Here is a 17,051-nt window from a genome sequence, read left to right on the forward strand (position 1 = left end):
AAGCTGGGCTGCCTCTCTCCAGAAGGAGCCCCAATTGGTATTCACAGCAGACCGTTGACAATTACATCGCGTTTCTGGGCTCATTTTCCTACTGTGTATGTAATTTGTCAGCCAGAAAAAGCAATGGAATTGACAGATGCCTGACGTGAATAGAGCTTATTTTTAGAAGGAAAACTGATTGGCATGGAAATTTTAATTTTTTCCGGCAGGAAAACTTGGAGTCCTTTCTCTGTGTCATTTGTTTAAAGTAGTTGAACAGGAGAGGGTATCTGTTGAATTTTACAAGGGGTTCCGTGCTCTACTCCTCCCGCGTCAAATGTGTGGATCCTCTCGACACGTCAGCAGGAACGTCCACCTCCGGAGGGTGTTCGGCCGGCCTGTGAGCTCAGGCCGCCTCTTGTCCACCTCGAAGCCCCACGCCACTCAGTGTCCAGGAGGGGAGCCTGTGCTGGAGAGAGATGGGCAAGAGGGAGATGGGGAAACGCAGAGACCAAAAGGCAGAGGGGAGAGTGCGTGGATGGTAGTGAAGCCTGGACCAGTCCTGCCCCCGCCTTCAGCCACCAGGAATAAGGATGTACCGATACCCACCTGCTGAGGAGAATCACGTTGTCTGCCATCCTTTGTTGGGGCCAGCCTCGCTTCACGGACTGTGGAAATATACAGCTTGTCAAACAGCGGCCCCGTGAGAGTCTGGTTTGCCAGGCCCGTTGGGTGCTGACCTGTGGGTGGCCTCCTGCTGCGGGTGAGGACAGATCCACCGTTCCTCCCCGCTCGTGGTCCGTCAGCATCATTTGAGCATCGGCATGGAGAGAGGAGGCCTTGCGGGTGAACATGTTTGCTGAGAACGCCTCCCTCGGTTTTGCTGCATAAGCAAGATTATAAAACAATACTGTTCTCAAGATACAGGCCTCGATTAACCAGGGCTCGCTTGAACTAGAAGCCAGTCCCACAATAGCAATCCCGAGAAATGGACCCCACGGAGAAGAAATTCCTTCCTGGGTGCGTCTGAACAATGTGCTCAAACCGCCCCCCTCCCCCAGGCTCCGCTGTACCCCACAGACCTGGGCTTTGTGCTCAGGGACCAGTCATCACACCTCACTGCTCTGTGTCTCTTCTTCCTGACCTTTCTCCCAAAAACATCCCGGAAAAAGATTTGTGGACGAAGCTGCCAGCCTTTGCTGACAGCGATCAGGATGACAGCGCTGGGTCTGAACAGAACTTGCTGCCGTGTGTCGGTCCCACGTTGCCCAGACTATAGGAGAGGCAGCAGCCGGCTGGGCAGGTGCAGGAGCCCGTGCTTGCCTCCACTCCCCGGGGGCCTCCCTTCCAGGCAGGCACCCACCCTCTCCTCCGTGCCCGCTGGGGACCCCATCACCCCACCCTGCCTGCCCTCTGCCTTCCAGTCGGTTCTGCCGGGGTGGACGCCACAGGAGGGAGGAGGGTAGAGCCCCCAGCCCCTGTGGGTGCCCTGTTCGTGCAGCCGCCCCTCTGGTCCCATAACTGCTCCCTCCTCCCCCTGCTCTGGGCCATCGGCATAGAGAAAAGCCTTCCTCTTTCTTGTTTATCTTGCATCCTATTCTATTGTGATTTGTGCTAAAAATACATTTCCTTTATCATGAAATTTCATTTGAAAAACTATGAATCTCCCACTAACTTTTTAAAAAAACCACTAGTGATTTTAACCTTCTCAAATTGCAAAGGGATCGCAGCCCAGGGATTGAATGGCCCGGCAGGCAGCTGGGGCAGAGACGCTCCTAGAATCCTGTTGGTCAACATGTGATCCAGGCAGTGTAAGGGTCTGCCCCGTGGCTGCCTGGGCCCCCACATGTTAGGGCATCCCCTCCATCACCCACTGAACGAGCCTTTAAAAAGATCTCCTCTAGAAGGATGCATTGTGTGTTGGCTTCTGCCAATAACAGAAGTGATCCCAGTGTCCTAGCTAGAACTTTAGGAACAAAAGGAGGGAAGCTGTGTCAGGAAAGGAAGCTGGGCTTCCCTGGTGGCACAGCGGTTGAGAGTCCACCTGCCGATGCAGGGGGCACGGGTTCGAGCCCTGGTCCGGGAAGATCCCACATCCTGCGGAGCAACTAAGCCCGTGTGCCACAGCTACTGAGCCTGCGCTTTAGAGCCCGCGTGCCGCAACTACTGAGCTCACGAGCGACAACTACTGAGCCCACGTGCCACAACTACTGAAGCCGTGCGCCTAGAGCCCGTGCTCCGCATCAAGAGAAGCCACTGCCATGAGAAACCCGCGCACCGCAGTGAAGAGTAGCCCCGCTCGCCGCAACTAGAGAAAGCCCATGCGCAGCAACGAACACCCAATGCAGCCAAAAATAAACAAAAAGTAAATAAATTTATTATTTTTTTTAAAAAAAGAAGCTTGGGTTTTTCCTTGTTGAACAACGTGTGTCATGGGGCTCATGGTCCTGGGCGCCAATGTCGTCAGAGCCTGGCAGTGGGTTTAAAACTGAGAGAAGCGCGGGCACCATGACCGTCTTCCACTGCAGTGAAGGGGCGGCAGGGCGTCGGGCGGGCAGAGCTCCAACGCTGGGTCCTGTGCCACCTGAGCATTTAGTTCATCTAAAGAAGAAAGTGAGTTTCACGCAAGCCTCCGCTCAGAGCCTCGGACGTGATAGAGAGTGGAAGTGAACTTCCCTCACACTCTAGCAGCGAAATGACTGCACGTCGTCCACATGGCGAATGTTTTGAACTTGGGTGAAGCTAATGCACAAAAACCATCCTCCTCTTCTGAGTGTCGTTTCCCACACACGGGCTGTAGCCTTCGCCTGAGTGGGGTCCCCTCCCCAGCCAGCTGCATCCCCGTAAGAAGCAGGAGCTGGGGCCCAGGAAGCTGTCCCCAGAGGTTTGAGTGACTGTCCACCAACAGGTGACCCCTTGTTTCCAGCTGGGCTTTCCTTCATGACACCCTGTGATTGGAAGCCATCTGTTTTCATGGGGTAAGAGGATTTTATCTGCCATCCTAAGACCAGGAGGAGGAGATAGGAGCCAGAAGGAGCGTCCGTATGTGTAAGTCACAGCGCAGCCTCGGCACGCACGCCGCCGTGGCGTCTCTTGGTGAGAACCACACTGGGTCTCACTTTGTTGCCGGCGTGTGACCACCAAACAGGGAGAGAGATGCACGGCAGCCGGAGGCCCACTTTGGATGGGGCAGGGGGCACAGGCCGCCAACCCAGAGCCTGCGCTGCGAGTGGTGGAAGAGCGCCTTCTGTTTTCGGTGGTGCCTGTGTGAGCGCCCCGAACCCGCCCTTCTCCATCCAGCCCTGTCATAGCTTAACATTAGCGTGTGCAGGCAGGTGCTCTCTTTTTTTCACGTCAGTCTCTTCTGCCCAGTGGGAAGCAAGGATTGCCGTGAATTCCTAGGCAGTTGCGGGCTGTCTTGGTTGAGCTTGAGCCGGAGGGGAGGAGGGGCAGAAAGGGTCGCAGCCGCAGGCGCCAGCTGGAAGCCTCACGTCCACCTCTGTTTGTTTCAGATCATCGATAAGAGTAAAAGGGACCCCTCGGAAGAGATTGAGATCCTCCTGCGGTACGGCCAGCACCCCAACATCATCACCCTCAAAGACGTAAGCGCCTTCGTGCAACAGTGGTGTCGCTTGCGCTCTGTGTCCCTCCGGCCGGCGCCAGAAGCCACCGTTGATCTGGTGCAAGCCGGCTGCTCGGCTCACCAGCTGTTCCTGGCGCCCAGGAGCTCGGAGCCGGAGGGGCTGCTGCCCGGACAGCTCGGGGACACCCGGCAGCTGGGTAGCCCGGCCTGCCGGGCCGTTTATTCACACCCCATTGACGGCACCCCACTCCTCCCAAATCACAGAATGCGCACGTGCGTAAAGGAGAGAGAGCTGGTGTGGATTCTAATCCAGGTGTGTTTCACTTCGCCGTCATGGAGAGCGTGGGGCCCATGAGATGGGCTCCAGCTCTGAGACTCCAGACCCGGAGCCCCTCCCAGCTCCCTTCGCTTTCCCGATTGAGCGATCTGTGGCCCTTGTCCCTGAAAGAGGGGAAGGGAGCAGGGCCCAGTCACACTGGGGCCAGTTGGGTGCACCTGGCGGCCTAGGGCTGGGCCTCTGGGGTCAGGCAGGGGAGAGAGCCTTGTCTTCCTCCCCAACTCCAGAGCGATCCCAGCGTCGCGAACCCAAAACCTCAAAATACTGGGGCCACCTCAGTTTCCTTTGGGCCCCATGAATGCCTGGAGTAAGAGGCCTTCCAAATGCCAATTCAGTTCTGAGGAAAGCGTGGAACAGGCCTTGTGTGAGCAAAGCTTAAAGTGCAGCCCAGCTGCGTCCCTGCGGGTCACGGTCAGCTCCCCTGCACGAGATCAGTCCCCTTGCTCTTGCCTTTGTCGTGTGTGTGCGGAGATCCACAAACAGAAATCAGCGAGTTTGAAAAGTCCCGAAGAGCCCTGACTGTGTTTGGGGTGAGTGACGTCACCCTGGGCACATTCGCGAAAGCAGAGCGTTTGCTCATAAACTCAGAAGTAAATACAGCAAGATGAACTTTACGTCCTTTACTGAGCTCCGTGCCAGCCAGATTGTTTTAGTGATTTGTTCTGAAATCACTGGCTCGGGAGCTAGAAAGTCACCGTATTCAGGTGCTTTGCTCCGTCTCTCTCTGGCTCTTCTCAGTACTTGGGCGGCCCCTCTGCTGGGCCATCGGCCTGACAGAGACCCAGAGCTTGTTGGTTTGGTTTGTCTTTTACGTTCAGGAGATTAACGCTAGTACGACTAAAGCTCTCTTCCTCTACTGCTTTTCTGAAATAAAAGCTGACCAGCCCTCCTATCTCCTCTCCTCCTGGACTCCCAGGGCTTGTCCCCCACACAGGGCACGGCAGCGTAGAGGGCCCCCGGGGTCAGGCTCCCCACCAACCACCTGCTCGGTAAGGTTTGAAAAGCGCGGCCCTGGAGAACGCCGCCACCTGGGGCTGGGCCAGCATCGCGTTGTCCGTCTCCGAACATCGCTCTCCCGGAGGCGGGGCAGTACCAGGGTTCACTGCAGCTAAATCCATCCATGCAGCTCTCAGCACTGCTGACCCATGCCCTGCCCAGCAGCAGATCATTAAAGCTGTTTTTTTCCCAAGAAGAGCCTCGTCTGGCATGACTAGAAAATCCTCACTCATTTTCTACAGAAGTCTTGTGTCTGCTCCCAGGGGAGTACTGGGACTCCAGGCTCTGTACACTGACGCACCCCCTACCCCTGCCGGGGTGGCCCCTCCTTCCCAGTGGCCAGCAGGCCCGCGAGGGTGACCGCGAGGTCCCTGAGGCCTGTGTGCTCTCCCGCCCCACCCCCAGGTCTACGACGACGGGAAGTTCGTGTACCTGGTGATGGAGCTGATGCGGGGTGGGGAGCTGCTGGACCGTATCCTGCGGCAGAGGTACTTCTCGGAGCGGGAGGCCAGCGATGTGCTGTGCACCATCACCAAGACCATGGACTACCTCCACTCCCAGGGGGTAAGGCCACGCCCCACCCCCACCCTGGGCAGCCCCGCGGGGAGGACAGAGGAAGAGCGGGACCCGGGGGCGCTCAGAGGCCACGGGCTCAAGAGCTGGGAACTCAGGTGTCCTCGTCTTCCTTGTGAATCACAACCGTCCCTCTTGGGTCTAAATGATTTTAGACACACACGCTGTGTGTCCAGGAGCTAGGTCAAGAAATTAAATTCACCGAGACCAGCAAAACAGTAGTTTGGGCTTGATAAAGGGAAATTTGGAATGTTCATCAGTTGCCCTATTTAGAATTGAATTCCTCCACCAATGCCAAGGAATATGGTGGTAAAATGACAGCGACCGCTGAGGGTTCCAGGTGCTGCTCTGAGCTCTTCGTCTGGGCAGTTCTAGACTCTGGATCACACCCATTTCACAGATGAGGAGACCAGAGCGCAGAAGGGTTGAGTATCGCGCCCAAAGCTGCACACGCAGCCGGGTTCTAACCCAGCACCATGCTTCTAGACCCCTTGCCCTCAGCCCCAGACCCCCACCTTCTCAGCACCTCCCAGGAAGCAGCAGTGCTTCCCTGGCCAGCCGTGCACGTGTGGCTGTCAGCTTTTAAAATGCAGCCCCGTCTGACCAGGACATTCCTCCAGGGCTACACGATGGTCATCTCCCAGGACGGTCAGACTGTAGAAGCAGCCCTGCAGATGATGGTTTTGCAGATTGGCTTCTGTTACACGAGGGGGGGCAACAGACCTGGAACCGAAGTCTTTTGTTTCCCGGCCATCGGAGCCCCTGTAAGCCGGCTGCCGGCCGTGGCCCTTTAATCTCCCTTCTCTGTCCTCTCCCTGGGTATTAGCAGGACAATGAGACACGTGGGCCCCAAGCCACATGCAGACACACCACATGTTCTTACAATCGGCCTCTGTCCCCTTCAGAAGAAGCCGCTTTGTGCCCTAAATAGCTACATGGCCGCTGTGCTTTGAGGCGCCGCCGGCCCCGTTCTCGGTGCTCAGAGCGCCGTGCGGCTCCCTCCGCACAGATGCGGCTCTCGGATTTCTGTCCACTGGCCACGTGCACATGACAGAGGCTCCTTGTCTGCATCACCCGCTGGGTGCCCGACACCTGCCCGCTGGAACGTGGCATCACACAGCAGATGTTTATCTTTAGAAATCTTCCACCCGTGTTACGGAGCTCACCACCAGTGTCTCTCTGTGTGATGGCCCCCGCGGGCCTCCCTGATCTTGGGCACAGGCTTACTTATCTCTTCATCCAAATACTCACCATCCGAGGGGCTTAGGTGGGGTCCTCGATTTTTGAGTGTCAGTGTGAGAGAAGGGGAGGGGGGAGGACCTACAGAGATCGGAGCATCCCAGCCGATTGCTTCCTGCCTCAGGACCCGCCCAGAATAAACGACTCCAAATAAGCCCTTATCTCCTGAGTGCGTCCCCGCTTCTGTCCCCTGCTCCAGCCTGGGCCCCAGCTCAGGCGCACTTCCTCCTGCCTCTCTAGGTCGTTCATCGAGACCTGAAGCCGAGCAATATTCTGTACATGGACGAGTCTGGAAACCCCGAGTCCATCCGGATCTGTGACTTCGGGTTCGCCAAGCAGCTGCGAGCCGAGAACGGGCTGCTGATGACCCCCTGCTACACAGCCAACTTCGTTGCCCCGGAGGTGAGAGGGCCGCTGAGCCGGCGGGACGACGGCCCTTTCCGACTTCCAGAGTCACTGCGCGGTTCGGTGTACTGGCGTCGGCAGTAACTCTAGAGGGCAGAAGTGAGGAGCTTTGGTCTCTTTTTGCTCAAACACAGCTATTTTATCATTTTATTTCCTATTCGTAAAATTTGTAATGGTGAGGTTTGCATGTGGAATTGTCATTGTGCTCTACACGATTTCGATCAAACCTGCCTGTCTGTTAGGAGTTGCGGTGAGAAATAATGCGTCGGTCTGTCCTACAACCGGGCAGGGAGCCAGTGGGTCACCTGGGATCAGCACTCTACCAGCAGCTGCACCAGGAGGGAGGGCGCGTGCGTGGGCTTGGTACCAGAGCTCTTGATCTGGGTTGTTTCCCAGAGCTCCAGGAGCGAGTCAGGTGCTGTGGGACCGAACGCTGGGGTTCCGCCGAGACTTGCGGATGAGAACGCACGTGAATCCTGCGGCCCCCCTCCCGCCCCCTCGTCTCAGGGCACCAGAGGCCTCGGCAGCACATCTCGTGTGTGCTGCGCCCTTTTCGGGCTCTGGGGATCATTTCCGGTAGGTCCTGAAGTCACTGATGTGTTTGTGGAGACGAATCCAGTTTCTTGCTTTTTAGAAAAGCAACCAAACCCAAGATGCTGGTGAGAGCAGAGCTGGAAACAGAAGAGGCTGACGTTGCTGATGGGGGCGGGGTGGGGGCAGGTCAGGAATGAAAACAGACATTAGGTTCTGCGTGGATCCCTCTGGTGGTTGGTGAAGCCGCTCCAGGGTGGCCCTGGTGGGTGCAGTGACAAGTACAGAAAGTCCTAAGAGAGAGGCATGCTGGCCCCTAGTGGCCAGTCTGTGAGCTGAGAGGTGACCCAGGTGGGGTCCACGAGGTGACCACAGCCAGTGGTCCACGTGGAAGATGTCCACGTGCCTGCCAGGATATGGATGGATACGCAGCTGGGGCCATCATTAGGCTGTCCAGATGCTACCTGTAGCCCCTTTAAGAACAATCTGGTTCTATTTGAGCAATATTATTGCCTTATTTGATCGCTACTAATGTTAATAGTATTGGTTTTAGTGATTAGAGACTACCTTACGTTGGTGTATTACTTTACCATTTACTGAGTACTTTTACCTGTATTTTTTGCTTTTATCCTCCTATGCCACATGGAGTGGGCAGGGTAGATACTGTTAGCCACAAACAGCTCACAGATTAAAAAAAAAACAGACCCCATGTGTTGAAGGGACTGAAGATCACTCAGCTAGTGAACATGGGCAAGGGCTTGAACCCCGAACGCTTGGTGTGTTCACACGCCTCGGTGACCTGCCATGCTGCAGACACCACGCCTGAGGTGCAAAGATCCCGGCCCTCGTGTCTAAGGAAATTGAACACAGCTCTCCTGACTTCACGTTCAATGTCAGTCCAGTGACCTGCAGTCGCCCGGAGTACTCGCGCTGCTTTTCTTTATTGTTATTCAACTGTAGACGTATCAGAGGATCGCCCTCCCCTGAAGTGTGTAACCCCGGGACACGAACACTCTCCCGTGTTAACTAGTCCTCAGAAACTCAAACACAGAACTACCAGGTGACCAAGCAACTCCACCTCTGGGTACAAACCCAGAAGAGTTCAAAGCAGAGGCAAGAACAGATATCTGTCCACCCGTGTTCACAGCAGCGAAAAGGTGGAAACAACCCACGTGTCCATCGACGGATGGACGGTACAGTGGAATATTAGCCTTAAGAAAGAGGGAAATCCTGTCCTACACCACAACATGGACGAACCTTGAGGACACTGTGTTGAGTGTGATACGCCAGGAAGAAAAGGACAATTTTGTGATTCCTCTTACATGAGGGACCTACAGTTGGCAAATTCATAGAGACAGAAAGTTAAATGGTAGTTCCCAGGGGCTGGGGCGAGAGGAGGGGGAGTTGTTGTTTCATGGGGACAGAGCTTCAGTTTTGCAAAAGGAAAAGAGTTGTGGGGATGGGTGATGCTGACAGCTGCCCAGCAATATGAATGTACCTAGTATCACTCAACCGTACGCCTAAAAACGGCAAAGATGGGAAATGTTATGCTAAGTATATTTTACCAGAGTAAAAAAATTCTGTTTTGTTTTGGTTTTGCTTTTGTTTGGTTTTGGTTTTTGCCACACCGCACGGCTTGCGGGATCTCAGTTCCCCGACCAAGGATTGAACCTGGGCCACTGCAGTGAAAGCCTGGAATCCTAACCACTAGGCCACCAGGGAACTCCCAAAATTCTTCTGCCTTAAAAATTAACTGTTTCCTCTTCAGTCTGTCGTGTATCTGGCAAGAGCCAGGGCTCCCTGTGTGCGAGGGTCTTTGGGGAATCCTACTGCAAGGAATTAGGGTTGGCTTTGCGGCGATAAGCGACAGTTCCACTGAAGTCACCCCGCGTCCCCAGCCATCCCCCCGACCCCCGCCGGGGTTATGACCCATCACAGCTTGAATTTTCCCTGCCAAGTGCTTATCCGTCGTCTGCTTTTCCCCTGGCAGGTCCTGAAGCGGCAAGGCTATGACGCGGCTTGTGACATCTGGAGTCTGGGGATCCTGCTGTACACCATGCTGGCGGGGTAACGCAAACCCTCACGTGGGTGTCGGCGCTCAGGGCGCCCCTGCCGGGGCTGCTGGCCCTTGTGGGCCTGTCCCTGTGCACGGTGTGGGCCCATACCTACAGACCTTGAGTTCAGTCTCCTGAGGCCCCTGCAGGACGACCAGAGAGCAAGGGCAGAAAGTCATGCCTTGTCGTTCAAGTGTGTCTCTGGAATTAGGGAACTGGGGCTCCACAGCTCAGCCCAGCTCATCAACAAAAACCCAAGCCTCTGACCGCGGGTCCACGTTCTCGCCTCTGCACCACGCATCCTCTGCGCAGAGGTCACAGCATCTTTCCTTACAGACATCTTCTCGAGCCAGGAAGCAGCCACGTCTCGAAGAGGCAGGCAGCCCAGGCTCCGGGTCATAGATTCACCCTCACTAGCTCTGCTCCCGGGTGAATCACAGGAGTGACTGAGGATGCCCTGCTTTTTGCGTGGCCTCAGTGAGGTATTTCCTAGTCAATCAGTGACTAGTGTCGCAGTGGAGGGGGGAGCCCCGGTGAGCCTGGGGCCGTGCCCTGAGGGCTGCAATAGCAAAGGAGGCCCTGCAGTTTCTTCCCAATGCCACGCTTTGTGATTCTTCTGGTGCTTACTTTGCCAATACATAAACTAGGAGTACAAACCCTGCCACTGAAGGAAGTGCGTTAGGATTACATATAATTCTCTTTCTGGGGAGGCTACACTGACCCACCCTGGTTTATGTGAAGGGGTGACAGTAAACATCTATCACACACTTACAGTAGGGCAAGAACCGTTTGCATTTTGTGTGTGTTTGTGCGTACCTGCGAGTGTATTATTCTGCCCATTTTGCAATTGAGGTTCAAAAAATTCATTTGTCAGAGAAGCCAGAGTTGGTAATAGATCGACCATGGGTCTCTCAGACTTCAAATCCCAGTCTCCCATCCACTATATACCACACTGTCACCATGGAAACCGCATCACCGGGCAAACCACTGTACCACACTGTCACCAGGGAAGCCAGAAACGGTCCAGAAAGGCTCATCCTTGGGTCCACAGAACTTTCTTCACTGGCTGAGTAAGGAAAAGAGACACAGCAGTAAGAAATAAATTACACTTTACCATGAATCCTGGATTTGGGGCATGATGGGAAAGAAAATATTATTCTTTTTACAACAAAGAGGCGAAATGAACTTTATCTTAGATTATAAAATGGAAGCTCATTACCACAAATTCTCTCATCACACAGATTTACCCCTTTTGCAAACGGACCAGATGATACCCCTGAGGATATCTTGGCAAGGATTGGCAGCGGGAAGTACGCCCTTTCCGGGGGAAACTGGGATTCCATATCTGATGCGGCAAAGGTGAGTACATTGCCCAGTGCTCTTCTCAGGTATGGAGATTCTGCAGTAAGCATTTTATCTTTGAGAATACTAGAGGATACTTTTCGTGTAAATCATATAGATATTTTATGCTCATAGATTTTTTTAAGAAACACAGCTAAAAAAAAGAAATTTTGCAAAAATATTTCAGCGCACTTTTCACATTTTCTACAGCCTTGGTGTATTAGGGTTCTCCAGAGATACAGAACCAATAGGATGTGTATGTATAGAGACAGAGGCAGAGAGAGACTAAGACAGAGGATGAGCTATTTATTTTTATGGAATTGTGGAGGCAAGTCCAAAATCTATAGGTCAGGCCAGAAGCCTGGAGACTCAGGAAAGAGTAGATGCTGTGGCTCTAGTCCAAAGGCCGTCTTCTGGCAGAATTCCCTTTTCCTCGGGGACTTCAGTCTTTTTTCACTTAAGACCTTCAACTGATTGGATGAGGCCCACGCACATTATGGAGAAGTTGACAGATTTAATTGTTAACGTCACCTTCACAGAAACATCTAGATCACTATTGGTTCTTTTTTTTTTGGATGGGGGGGGTTGGCCTCACCACACGGCCTGTGGGATCTTACTTCCCCAACCAGGAATTGAACCTGCACCCTCGGCAGTGAAAGGGCAGAGTCCTAACCACTGGACCACCAGGGAGTTCTCTAGACGAGTGTCTTTTGTTTTGTTTTTCTTTTTTTTCATTGAAGTATGGTTCATTATGTAAGTTGCAGGTGTACAACATAGTGATTCACGAGTTTTAAAGATTGTACTCCATTTATAATTATTATAAAACAGACAGGTGTTTGACCAAACACTGGGTACCATGGCCTAACCAAGTTGACACAGAAAATTAACCGTCACACTTTTAGGGATGTTGCAAAATGATAGCCCTGAGTGTTCACAGACTGATCAAGTAAAACTCTGGTACAGGGGTGTATTTCTGTTATTAAAAAATACTTTGAATTGGGGCTTCTCTGCATCTGCACCATTTGTGACCAGCCCTGTTTCTCTGTCCATCAGACTTGGAATTCCTCTCTAATCAAATAGTAAATTATAGTCCAACCACAGTAAGAAACAGCATCAACAGTCTATTTCCTGTGTTTCTATAAAATGACCAGAGGAGGAGAAATTCTGGGGTTCTGATTCCAGCTCTGCCATTACCGTCTCTCTGTGACCTCATACAGTGATGGTGGAGGAGATGATGGAGGTGATGAAAGTGGTGAAGAGGATGGTGGAGATGGCAGAGGAGACGATGGAGGTGATGGTGGATGTGATGGTGAAGGTCATGGTGGAGGAGATGGTGGAGGTCATGGTGGAGAAGATGGTGGATGTGGTGGTGAAGGTCATGGTGGAGATGATGGGAATGGTGAAGGTCATGGTGGAGGAAGTGGTGGAGCTGGTGGTGAAGGTCATGGTGGAGGAGATGGTGGATGTAGTGGTGAAGGTCATGATGGAAGAAGTGGTGGAGGTGTTGTGAAGGTCATGGTGGAGGTGATGTGAAGGTCATGGTGGAGGAGATGGTGGAGGTCATGGTGGAGGAGATGGTGGAGGTCATGGTGGAGGTAATGGCAGCTGGCATTTAGTGAGCACCTCCCCTGTGTCGCACCCTGACACCCACATTGCTCCTTCCATCCACTCTGTTTTGAATGAGTATGGGGAATTGTCTTAGTTCCGGTTCCCACAGTAGAGCCACAGCCCAGGACTTGGGTGCTGGTGGTTTCTTTGAGAGGTGATTTCAAGCAGGAGTGAGGGGCAGGGAAAAGGTGGCAGGAAAGGAGTTCGTCAGGTACAGGACACGTTACCAAGGTCACAGCTGCAGGGAAGAGGGCTTCGCTGCCTCCCAGGACCTTTTGCCGGCTTCTCCCTGCTCCTTCCCTGCCATATCTTCCCCTCGCTCGTTCCCCTGTGCCTTCCCCCCTCTGTGCTCGCCACACAACAAAACCTCCAATCCTCCGAAAACAGGCAAAGCCTACGGATTTGTATGTTATGATACTTTATCTGCCTCCTGCATGCACTGTGTAAAAACACACTGCTTTACTGTGAGTTATTATTTTTTTTTTTTGGCCTCGCCACGCAGCTTGCAGGATCTTAGTTCCCCAAACAAAGACTGAACCCCTGCCCTCGGCAGTGACAGTGCAGAGTCCTAACCACTGGACCGCCAGGGAATTCCCTACTGTGAGGTCTTGATCAAGTCAATAAAGGTCTCCCTGCTTTCATTTTCCACACGTAGAAATGGGGAGAACCGTCCTTCCAGGAGATATTTGTTTCAAGAAGTTACCAAGATTAATGTTATCAAATATCAAAAGGCATTGTATTTCTCTGTAGAAGAAGGATATTTTATTAGTGTATAATATTTCTTTGTTGCGGTTGATGACCACAAATTCTGTCGAGTGATGCAACTTCACATTAAACAGATACTCTAACTGATTTCATTTCATTTTGGAATGTGATGGGAACAGTGAAAGGAGGAGAGGAGGCTGGCAGAAAAGCACGGATTCTCGCCGAGGCTCTTCCTTGGGCACTTGGTGAAGAACTATACACATCACGTCTTCACCTACAAAACAGGGATGTAATATTCACCCTCTTTCCCCCAAGGACAGCCCTGATGACCACAAGAGCAGGTGCCTCAAGCGTGTGCAGACAGTCTCATGAATTCCATGCAGATGCAGCTCACAGTTCTAATTGTACGTGTGTGTAGACGTAGGTACACACATTTGCATGTATTGCCACATGTAAATCTGAAGTGGAGCTCAGTCTTTAAACCCATTGTAGGAGTTTTTGTTGCTATTACATTACAATCAAATAAGAAAATCAGGGCTTCCCTGGTGGCGCAGTGGTTGGGAGTCCGCCTGCCGATGCAGAGGACACGGGTTCGTGCCCCGGTCCAGGAAGATCCCACATGCCGCGGAGCCGCTGGGCCCGTGAGCCATGGCCGCTGAGCCTGCACGTCCGGAGCCTGTGCTCCGCAACGGGAGAGGCCACGGTGGTGAGAGGCCCGCATACCGCAAAAAAAAAAAAAAAAACAAAAAACGAACAAACTCAAATAAGAAAATCACCTCTATGGAACATGAGCCCCTTTGGACACAAGTAACAGCAGCAGATTACTAATTCCACAGTTGGTGATTATTTGCAGCAAACACTTGTGGATTTGAGGATAGTAATATTTATTATATGTGATAAAATGTAACTGAGGACATTGTTATGATTGGTTTATATCTGTGGGATAGTCATTATTTCAGCTTCTCCCTTTGGAAGATTATCGTTTTTACTCAAATGATATTTCAGTAACTTACACCCGCTATTGAACGTTTCCACATTTGATTTCTCTTCAGACATAAAATCCTTAATACTGTATGAACCTGGGGTGATCCACCAAGTTGACGACGGTTAAAACTTTTAAAAAAATTCACATGTGTATAAACCTGGGGGTAAACGTTCGGCCCCAGGCGCGGAGCCTCACTGTCAGCACGGCGGCCGGGTGTCGCCGTGAGCAGGGGAGGACTGTGGCTGGGAGCCCTGAGAAGCAGCGGCACCCACTGCCCTCCCCCCACAGGATGTCGTGTCCAAGATGCTCCACGTGGACCCTCAGCAGCGCCTGACAGCTGTCCAGGTCCTCAGACACCCGTGGATCGTGAATAGAGAGTACCTGTCCCCAAACCAGCTCCGCAGACAGGACGTCCACTTGGTGAAGGTACCGACCACTGGTCCCCACGGCAGAACGGTGGGAGCGGGGACTCCGGAGAGCTGCCCCGATACCCGCACGGCTAACCCCAGGGGTCACGGGGTGCCGGCAGGGAACCTGCAACAGCCCAGATAGGCATCCCGGATGTATTTACGGCTACTTGGTTCATCCCATGCGTGCAGTCACATGCCGGACTCTGAGCAAGTGAAAACTTCTGTTAACACAGAAGGGGCGGCCCCTCTTCTGGGAGGGGTGCACGGCTGGGGTTCTCCTGCTGGGAGCCGCCCGTTCAAGACCCCCCGAGGGTTTAGAGCTGCTCCAGGAGGGGCCCAGTCACCCAGGTTGGTCCCGGATCCTCAAGATTGGCAGAGCTGGGGTGCCGTTGCCAGGAGGGCACCCCAGGGACCCCGCAGCCGCAGAGCGGATCGGGGGCCGGGAGAACCTCACCCCGGGGCTCCCCGGGAGCCCAGAGCGTCTACCCCCAGTCACCACACGGTTCACAGATGGGGTCCGGGGGGCGGGTGGACACGGCAATCCGAGCAACACCCTGATGTTTGAGAGCCGGTGCTCCGTGGCCCTGAAGGAAGGCCTCCAGTAGCCCAGGCTCGGCAAGGCCCAGGCCGGGTCGGGGGCCGGCACAGCGTCACCGCCGCTCCCTTGTGTTGCAGGGAGCGATGGCTGCCACCTACTTCGCTCTGAACAGAGCCCCCCAGGCCCCGCGGCTGGAGCCCGTGTTGTCCTCCAGCCTGGCGCAGCGCCGGGGCATGAAGAGACTCACGTCTACGCGGCTGTAGCCGAGCCTGGCGCCCGCTCATCCTGCACCTTCTCGGGCAGCCGGAGGGGATCCAGGCGGGACCTCCCGACGCCTGGCTGTGCTGACCTTGCCATCTCCGCCCCCAGCCGACCAGCCGGGGCCCTTCCACTGCGGACCTGCCGAGTGCCTGGAGGGTCCCCCAGCCCGTGGGTCTTGCGCAGTCGTGGCCTGTGTTTCCGTGGAGACGTGTGTTTCCCAGTTATAAAGTCAGTGCCCTGGTCTGATTTCCGGCACACACAGCCCAGGTGTCACGGTGCGAAGGTGACAGTTAACGGCAGAGCCCTGGGGGCCTGGCTTCTGTGCCTCTGCCCTTGCCCACGGCTGAGTGACCGGCGGGCACAGGGCACCTAGGAGCAGATGCCTGGTCCCTCCATATGATCCAAAGAGCCCTCGTCTCATTGCCCCCCACTTGGGACTGAGGCCCCCGTGTTCTCTCCCGTTGCAGATCTGATGGGGCGAGGCCACCCCGGCCCCGGGAGCAGCAACTTCGCCTCGGTGGCCACGCTTCCCAAGAATCGCTCGCGTCCCCGGGAGGGAGCCAGCCCAACCTGTGCCCATGTTTTCGCGTTCTCCTGAGGACCGGGGTCTGCAGGAGCGGCTCAAGGGTCGCCGCGGCCGCCCCGAGCTTCCGAGAGGGCCTGGGCTTCCCTGAGTGCTGGCTTTCCCCTTTCATGGAAACCCTGTGGCCCGTGGGAACCCTCAGTTGGGTTGCCTCTCGTCAGTCCCTTCTCGGTTCCCCTGGAGACCCCTGCCCCCGCCCGGGGCCAGAGGGGAGCAGAGGATGTGTTGCTGAGAGCAGGGGTGCCCTTTGTGGAAGCTGTGCTTTTGTGTCGTGCTTTGTGTTTCTGTTGCACAGGTCTGTCCTCACCTGACATGTCAGGGATACTTAATGTTTCCCCCGGGGCGTGTGAACACAGGAGTGGGTGTGATGCAGGGCGAGCCACCGCCGGGGCCTGGAGGACAGAGGCCTGTGTCCTCCCAGCTGGCCCCAAACCAGGGGGCCACCAGCCGGCTGACTGGAGGGCCCTTGCCCACCGTGCTGTGACTGGCCAGCATCACTGGGCACCCCCTGCCCTCGGGGGGAGGGGGGGCACCTGTTGGTCTCAGCCGGGTTTTCACCAAGAAGACAATTTCTGAAAGTCCCTCCATTTTAACTCACTCTGGTACCCAACTCGACCGACAAAAACAAAAACAATGCCGCCTTCTAAAAATTAGCTCCCTAGCTCGGTCTAATGGTTTTCAGACCTGAAAATGTAAACGTATCGCAGAAGCTTTAATTATCCCGTGAGCCTTTTTTTTTTTTTCTTTTCCTCAGAACCACAAGGAATAAAAAGATGGGGACAGGTTCATGGACCTGTTTTCCCACAAAGCCCTCTTGGGCACTTGGCATATTTCTCAATTCTTTTCCCCAGGCTCAAAAGACGTCCACCCACAAGAGTTTTGTTTTAGGTCAGAACTATTTCGTCTGTTATTAGAAACTTAGG

At 54.1% G+C, this 17,051-nt stretch overlaps 1 protein-coding gene across 4 annotated transcripts in view; it reads left to right on the forward strand.

Annotated features, from left to right (window-relative positions):
* The window catches only part of RPS6KA2 (ribosomal protein S6 kinase A2), a 221,440-nt gene extending 204,881 nt beyond the window's left edge, over window positions 1-16,559 (forward strand). For all 4 annotated transcript variants that reach the window (XM_060168304.1, XM_060168303.1, XM_060168305.1 and 1 more), the window contains 7 exons: window positions 3,492-3,581; window positions 5,301-5,459; window positions 6,948-7,109; window positions 9,634-9,710; window positions 10,939-11,056; window positions 14,625-14,762; window positions 15,422-16,559. In XM_060168304.1, coding sequence (XP_060024287.1) covers window positions 3,492-3,581; window positions 5,301-5,459; window positions 6,948-7,109; window positions 9,634-9,710; window positions 10,939-11,056; window positions 14,625-14,762; window positions 15,422-15,547 — 870 coding nt within the window. In that variant the 3' untranslated portion in view covers window positions 15,548-16,559. The remainder of the gene's footprint in view (window positions 1-3,491; window positions 3,582-5,300; window positions 5,460-6,947; window positions 7,110-9,633; window positions 9,711-10,938; window positions 11,057-14,624; window positions 14,763-15,421) is intronic.
* Window positions 16,560-17,051: the final 492 nt, after the last annotated feature.

The sequence above is a fragment of the Lagenorhynchus albirostris genome, chromosome 12 (assembly GCF_949774975.1).
Source record: "Lagenorhynchus albirostris chromosome 12, mLagAlb1.1, whole genome shotgun sequence".
NCBI lineage: Eukaryota > Metazoa > Chordata > Mammalia > Artiodactyla > Delphinidae > Lagenorhynchus > Lagenorhynchus albirostris.